The sequence below is a fragment of the Carassius gibelio genome, chromosome A3 (genome assembly GCF_023724105.1).
Source record: "Carassius gibelio isolate Cgi1373 ecotype wild population from Czech Republic chromosome A3, carGib1.2-hapl.c, whole genome shotgun sequence".
Taxonomy (NCBI): Eukaryota; Metazoa; Chordata; class Actinopteri; order Cypriniformes; family Cyprinidae; genus Carassius; species Carassius gibelio.
In genome coordinates this window covers 6,023,187-6,031,465 of record NC_068373.1, presented here as the reverse complement: position 1 = coordinate 6,031,465, position 8,279 = coordinate 6,023,187, and the positions used below count along the sequence as shown (strand labels likewise).

At 37.4% G+C, this 8,279-nt stretch overlaps 1 protein-coding gene across 1 annotated transcript; it reads right to left on the bottom strand.

The window, feature by feature from the left end:
- Positions 1 to 712: 712 nt before the first annotated feature.
- Positions 713 to 7,642, bottom strand: LOC127944594 (cytochrome b-c1 complex subunit 2, mitochondrial). Its single transcript, XM_052540636.1, has 14 exons — positions 7,524 to 7,642; positions 6,827 to 6,931; positions 6,595 to 6,744; positions 6,447 to 6,511; positions 6,308 to 6,364; positions 5,427 to 5,551; positions 5,252 to 5,349; positions 5,102 to 5,159; positions 3,296 to 3,385; positions 1,892 to 2,091; positions 1,734 to 1,814; positions 1,473 to 1,549; positions 1,220 to 1,373; positions 713 to 983 (listed from the first exon to the last, which is right to left on the bottom strand). The coding sequence occupies exons 1-14, from the start codon at positions 7,554 to 7,556 to the stop codon at positions 900 to 902; spliced, it is 1,377 nt and encodes a 458-aa protein (XP_052396596.1). The 5' UTR covers positions 7,557 to 7,642; the 3' UTR covers positions 713 to 899.
- Positions 7,643 to 8,279: the final 637 nt, after the last annotated feature.

The window sequence follows — 8,279 nt, the reverse complement described above, 5'->3', positions numbered from 1 at the left end:
TATATATATATATATATATATATATATATATTTTACTATTTAAATACTAAAAAGGCATTTAATATTTTACAATAAGGTTGTATTAACTAATTTTAAAGCTATTAACATTACATTAAGAATGTATTAAGATGAATGAACAATATTTATTAATCTTTGCTGTAATGAAAATACAATCATTCATCATTAGTTCATGCTAATAAACAGTGCATTAACAAATGTTAACAAGCACAAATTTGGATTTTAATAATGCAAAAATTCTAATGAATCTATATTTTACAGACAATGGTCACATTATATAGTATATACTGTAATTTAACAAACTTATGACAACTAATATAAATTGTTTTTAGGAATAGCAAATTATTAAGGACTGATGGGACTCTGACTAGATACATTTTATAAATATATATATATATATATATATATATATATATCAAATATTTGAGACCTATTTTAGCACTATTTATGGCAAAAGTTTTAGTAAAAAAAAAAAAAATATATATATATATATATAGTAATTTTTTTTTTAACTTAATAATTCACACATACCTATTTCTTAAACATAACCACAAATTAAAAGGCGGGCTGTTTTTTGTTTTAACGTGCAGCTCATTGTCTCTCTCTGCAGGCTAATGGAAGAACTACCAAAAGCTAAGGGTCCAAATCCATGATCCCAGACTCTTCAGGGAAATTATGACACAGACAAGGAGTATTTATCACTGATAGAGTTGTTTTAATGAACGTACATCAGATATACAGTGAAATGGATCGAAACTGATGAAACCATTACTAAGGACCAGACTTCATGATGAACGGATGAAAAAACAACCGTCAGCAGCAATCAAGTTCTGAAAGTTTTCACACTCAAATGAGCAGCTGCACGATGTGTGCACTTTCTCTCACAGTTCATCAACAAATGGTGTGTTTGCCAGATGTCCACAACATGACATGGTCTTCTTGCTTTCAACAAACTTCTTTGCAGCCTATAAAAAAAAAAGACAATTCTGCTGTCATCCCATCGTTTTGAGTGTAAGTGGTGCTGCTAGCAAAACCACCAGTTAAGCTAACAGTCATTATTATTTGACACTTTGAATATTTATATCAATACATGTACTTATGTTTATTGTTAGTATGTAGGTAGTGCTCTCCTGTGTACAGCATGGCACTAGCAACACCAGGGCCATGGGTTAACCTCCCATGATTTCTATAAGAGACTTACTTTGACAACGTCACCGGAGGTCACCGACTCGATGCTCTGCGTCACAGTCTGTGGGGAGCTGTAGGTGCCACTGCTCAAAACCTGAGCTCCCAGCTCCTCCAGCAGACCCTCTGAACTCTCCAGAGACATCAGATAATCAACCATCAGCTGAGTCCTGAAACACACAATACCAACACCCTTCATCACACACTGATGACCCCTGTAAAAGCGAATGGTGTTTGATTTACTGACTGGCTGGTGTTGATGGACTCACTTGGCTCTGGTGAGGTCCTCTGCTGTAAGTCTTCCTTCAGCCACAGCGGTCACCTGTGCCACGGCTGCACTGATCACCTGCACACACACACACACACACACACACACACACACACACACACACACACTGACAGCATTAATGGAACAGTGCAACCACAAATAAACACACAGTTACTGTGTGTGCTTACTGACAGACAGGTTTACAGCAACATCAGAATGAAGGAATACTGACAGAAGTATTGTCTGTTCTCTAAACACTCACCTCGCGCGCTGAATCTGCTTGTGAGATGATATAGACGCCGAAGAGCCCGGAGTCAGAGTACGTAGCACTGAAGGCCGTGGCCTGTGAGGAGAATCAACTGAAGTGAGATCTAAACATCTGTACTTTGAGGAAAGTGATCGCAGATGTCTAGCACTCACATCAAACGGCTGAGCGGTGGCCTTGGCGATGCCCTGACTGAGTTTGCTGCTGATGTTGGATCCTCTCTTGACATGTGGTCCAACACCCAGAAGCCTCTGCAGCACACTGAAGGCGTTTGCCTCCGTAGAGCCTACCGCGGCTCCTTCACACGCCAGCAGAGCATGCACCAGACCTCCACCGCTCTGCACACGCAGCTCACCTGCACACACACACTCATTCAGTCAGACTTACTAAAGTACAGCCAGGTCAAATACACACACACACACACACACACACACACACACACACACTCATTCAGTCAGACTTACTAAAGTACAGCCAGGTCAAATACACACACAAACACACACACACACACACACACACACACACACACTCATTCAGTCAGACTTACTAAAGTACAGCCAGGTCAAATACACACACACACACACACACACACACACACACACACACACTCATTCAGTCAGACTTACTAAAGTACAGCCAGGTCAAATACACACACACACACACTCACAAAATAAATGATACAAAGAAAACAAGTTATTTTTGGATCCATTAGGATTCATATATGACTTATTAACAATCATAACCATCAACAAAATTCTCATTACTTTCAGTGCAAATAAATAAACTAATAAATACATACAATCTCATCTCCATAACGCATGCATTTTATATTATTGCTATTTTTTCCCCCAATGCGGTTTCATATTTAATTTTACATTCTAGTTACAATGAAAATACTGTTATACACGACACAGCTTTCTATTTAAATCTGTATAAATTCAAACCAGTGGAACAAATATGACCATGATTTATAAATGGTTAAAATCATTTTATTCAATTCAATACCAATAATAATCCTCACTGTGGTTATAAAAATAAATTCTTATATATATATATATATATATATATATATATATATATATATATATATATATATATATATATATATATATATATATATATATATATATATATATATTAAAATATGCATAATTTTTCAAAAATCTTATACAAAAATGTGATTTTGGGGTGAAATATAAACCAGGAATGTTTTTGACAAGTTTTGTATTATTCATAATAATAATCGTTCATTTAACATTGGTGTCTTTTCTCATACTGTTGTTTTTACATACACTACTGTGCAAAAGTCTCAGGGCATTAGTATTTTCAACATCAACAATTAAATGTCAAAAGTAATGTTTGGAAATGTAAACTGATATTTCTTATTGACGCACTACAGCAAAAGAAATAACAGACTTAAAAACTTTTATTTTTTCTGTAGAAAATACTAGAACTTTTACACTCTGGTAAACTCTGTTAATGTGGTTTTAGGTACTCTTCCTTTTGTTGTATCATCAGTTCATCTCCCTGTACAGGTCATGAAGTGAGGGTGTACTCACCGCCCCGGTAAACAGCCCCAGGTGCACCCGTCCCTGTATGGGTGCTGAAGAACTGCTCGCCCAGCTTCATCAGAGCAGCATGACTGACTCCTTCACAAACACACAGATGCAGCATGATCAAACGTCTAACAGGGGACAGTCACATTCACTCCTCAGGGCCGATATTATCGGTATCAGTCATTTTCAAAGCCAATTTGCATTTATTAGTTTAACAGCATTTAAAGAAAGTTCTTAAAATTTGCAAACTTTCAGTTTTACGCCAGACCTATATATCGGCTCAAAATATCGGTTACTAGTCTATTTGATCTGTGATAATCGGTACTGACATCGGTCCTGAAAAACACATATCGGTTGACCCCTAAACGCAGCTACATTCAAGTGACACAATAAACTACATTAAAGGTTGTTTTATTTCAAGTAGAACAGCCAAAACACAATTTTAACCAAGTAGATTCAAGACGTATCACAAAATGCAAAACAGTGAAAATCTAGTTTAACCTGTTAAATGTCACCCCGTCCCGTATACGGGACACCTACGTTGACTGTACTATATTACAATCAAATTTAATCTAATCTTGACAAACTATATATCGTTGGAAAGGTCTAAGACTCCCAAATATATATTATACCAATATTTTTTGTAAAAAATTATGTAGGAAAAGTAATAGATCAATTTATGACAAGAGTGCACCCTCAGAAATCTACATTATAAAAGGAGCTTTGACCTTTGTTTAAAAAAAAGACTTCCTCGTTGCCTTTTTCTCTATCACATTTTAGAAATCATCAGAAGTTATATATCACTTGAAAACATAAAATCTCAAAATTCATCCTTCAAAACCCATTTTAAAATCAGACATTACATTACCATGTAAATGGCACATCAAAATCATGTTACAAAATGTTTTCAGTCATGAAATATAAAAATTTTGGTTTGTATCATGCACATTCAAGTCTATCTTCAAAAACATGAGTGACAGTTATCAGGTTAAAATAAATAACCTCTATAATGTGTTTAAAATATAATGTTGAATTGGGAACACATGCTTCTTTTACAATGTATTTGTTACATGTTAATCGAATTACGAGTCAGTATTAAAATGGTCACAAATATACCATAAATATTTTGCCCAGCCAAGCTCAACAGCATAACAGAGTACTGCAAGGAAGACTTATGTTTTTAGTCCAAAATTTGGAAACAAGTTAACATTTTAGTACTTCTGGTTTCATCATCTTGAAGTCAACAGGATTTTTTTAAACAGATTTGTTTGGTTAAATGCCAGAAATAAGGTCTGTGGTGAACAGAAAACCCAAATAGTTTCACATTTTATTCTACAACATAGCGTATAGCAGTAATACCCACTAATGATTTTTTCTTGTCCTGAAAAGGTGGTAGCTAACAAGTGTGTAACTGAGACTAGAGAGGTTGTTTGGGACAGTAAAAGTCCTCAAACTGAGCAGGACATCTCATCTACTCACTCGTCCACTTTCACAGCCTGGTTGTGTTCAACTGTGCTCTCGTCAACTATTCTAACACAAACCTTCAGGGAAACTGTTCTTGAAAGACTGAGATAGTTGTCGAAGCTTAGTGATGCTCATGTTGAAGTCATTCAACTGTGGTGTGGTTTTAATACAAGTTGTGTTCATTTGTGAAGATTAAAAACAATTATAAACATTTGTTGGTCTCAGATCTTATTTTCTAAAACCTCCTAAAAGCCAATGGAAAAATGGTATTGAGTTTTTGCTGAGGTAATGAACGAAGGTGTAGACTTCCAGTTTGGACTTCAGAAATTCATGAGAACGACTTACCCAATCCGACGAGGGCCATTCTTGCACTGGTGTAGTTATTAGCAAAGAACTGTTCCAGCTAGAATTTCAAAACAGAAAGAGAAGTGTCTGCATATTTCTCAGATTTACTAAGGTAACACTCCCAGACAGAAGCTGCTGTCAGACACTTACATGATCAACACTGATCTTCCCCAGCATGTGGTCGGGACAGTACAGAGAGTTGGATAAAGCGTTCTTATACGCAGCTTCGTGCAGCTTCTCCAGGACACCTGAGCAGGGACAGAGCGTCTCATCAGCATCAGACAGAGTCTCCTCATTCATCTCACGATGGGAGGGTCTACTGTACCTATCTGTGGGCTCTGGTCTGCAACAGCCTTGTCTATCCTGACCCTCGGCAGGAGGTCAGACAGCTCCCAGGGTCTGAAGTCTGGAGCAGTGGTCACATTGATCAGGTACTCTGTGACGCCGTCCCTGCACAGGAGACACATCCACAAGACACTCGTTCACAATGCACACAAGTCACATTCGATTTCAGATCTGAATCATTAAAACAGCGGTTTCAGTCTGAATGTGTCATCCTGTGATTCCAGCATCATTACTTCAGTCTTCAGCATCACATGATCCTTCAGAAATCATTCTGATATCTGCTGATTTTCCCAAACATTACTCATTTTGTTATTTTTTTAACTGCTTAGTATTTTTGCTGAAACCATGATACATTTTTAGCATTCTTTGATCAATTTAAAGCATCCTAGGTATGATTTGTATTAAAATAAAAATGACAGACCCCAAACTTTTTTTTTTTTTTTTTAACAGTAGTGTCTCTCATGTGCTTTGGTTCTAAGGCAACACTTCATTTTAAGAACCAATTTACACTATTTACTAGTTGCTTACCAGCATGAATATTACTAGCATATTGGTTGTTTAACATAAATTATAAGGCGCATATTAATGCTTTATTTTGCATGACCATATTTTCTTAATCCCTTAACAACTTCCATTAATAAGCAGTAATTAGGAGTTAATTGAGACAAAAATCATAGCGAGGATTGGTCCCCAAACTAAAGTGTAGAGCTGACCGATACATCGTTTTGATATACACAAATGATATTGACCGATATATCTTTTTTAAACTCCCTAATATCAGTATCGGCCCCCAAAAACCCACATCGGTCGGGCTGTACTAAAGTGTGACTGGGTCTTATGTTTAGAAGCAGAGATACTCACAAATCATCTCTTAGACAGTCCAGAGAATAGACCATGTGTTCCCTTGAGGACGTCACACTTTAAACAAAAGACAGCAACATCACGGTGAGAGAAATGACAGACGGGAAGTGTTTGGAAGCAGACAGAAGTAGATCTAGACCTCAGACTGGCGCCCACTGCCTCCAGACCGCGACAGATCCTGAACGCAGACGCACCTTTAGTGCTCTGAAACACACGGGACTAATTCAGAGCTGAGAGACCTACACAAACACCCTCTGCATCCATCATCACTTCACACTGAACTGTACCAGATTGCTTGCCAGGCGCAGGATGTGCGTGACTCCCAGGTTTTCGGCGGTCTCGTAGCGACTGCCGGCCTTCACAAACACCCCGATTTTAGAGACGGGGGAGTAGTTCTCCAGAGAGGCGACGAGAAGACCGCTGGGAAGCTTGGACACCTAACACAAGCCATATCAATGGTACTGATTAAGTAAGAGTAGCGGGTTTAAGGGGTGATTTGCATTCATCTGTTCCCATTACCTGGACGTCCTGCGGCGGGGTGGCTGGTGCTGCTGCAGGCTTTCGGGTCACAAGAGGTTCAGTCAATGCCTCTCTCCTCCGGGCGGCGACGGCGTAACATCGTCTCTGTGAAAAACACTAGATGTGAGAGTCTCTAGTAGTTAAGCTGAGCTCGTGCTATTAATTCTCCATAAGGCTTGACCATCGAGTCTGCGATCCTCAAAGAGGTGTACACTGTATTTGTCAGTGTTTGAACCTCTGAACTACTGTTAATGGCTCATGTTCGATGGTAAACTAGACCAGGAGTTTACCTGTAAACCAGGAGTTTAAATCTCTATGACACGCACAGGTTTCGATGTCATGAGACCCATCACACTGTGTCTGATCTGAAGGTCTCTGATCACACACAGTACAGTGTCTCTGTGCCATGACCTTCATCACAGACACACAGCAGCACTAGAAGAGCTGTCAGGACACGCGAGAGCAGAAGTCTCGGGGGTGTATCTGAATGACTTGGTCTGGATCTGAGGTGTTAAAGCGTCCAGAGGACCGTTCACACAGATGCTCGACAAACACCGGCTCATTCATGACACTAGCAGCATTAGCCTGCAGCACTGCGATGAGAAGCTTCTGGAGCCCTCAAAGGTTCGTGTGTATTATAAACACGACACTGAATAGAGAGGAGAAAGCCGTGCGGACTGAGAGAAAGAGGACTCACGGAGAGATGAGCGAAACCTCTGAATCCCGTCATGACTCTCTTCTCTCCTTCAGCCGCTCGGAAACACAGCTATGGCCGACCTGAAGACCTACCCACAATCCAGTGCGCCACGACGAAACACCATATATGGACACACCGGAACACCGAGCTGTTTAATATTAATATTGATCAAATATTCAAGATATATATTTTATAATATTGTATTCAAGACCATTATATATTATATATAAAATATTCAGGTACCAGGAAAGTGCGAGAAATGTCAGCGGTGACTTTTTATCCTTACAAAACAACAGAAAATTTACACTTTACATATATATATATATATATATATATATATATATATATATATATATATATATATATATATATATATATATATATATATATATATATATATATATATATATATATATATACTTATATTATATTATATTATATTATATATATATAATAGTGAAGTGACATTCAGCCAAGTATGGTGACCCATACTCAGAATTGTATGTATATATACACTTATACACATATATATATATATATATATTCAAAATCAAAAAAAAATATATATATTAAAATAATTCTACTGTGTATAGATTATTCTACTGAAATGTCCGACTTTTCATGATTTATAAAACCAAAAACAGATCTCTGTTTAAAATGTTAAATAATGTGAAGAATATTGAAGAATGTAAAAATGTATGCAATTATAAAGAAATAGTATGCTCTGTTAAAAATGGAGAACTAATATTTGCTAAA

Coding starts and splice junctions, on each gene's coding strand:
- LOC127944594 (XM_052540636.1), bottom strand. CDS start 7,556: ATGACGGGATTCAGAGGTTTCGCTCATCTCTCC. Junction 6,745..6,826: donor CCCCGCCGCAGGACGTCCAG/GTAATGGGAACA, acceptor GGCTTGTGTTAG/GTGTCCAAGCTTCCCAGCGG. Junction 984..1,219: donor CCTCCGGTGACGTTGTCAAA/GTAAGTCTCTTA, acceptor TTTTTTTTATAG/GCTGCAAAGAAGTTTGTTGA.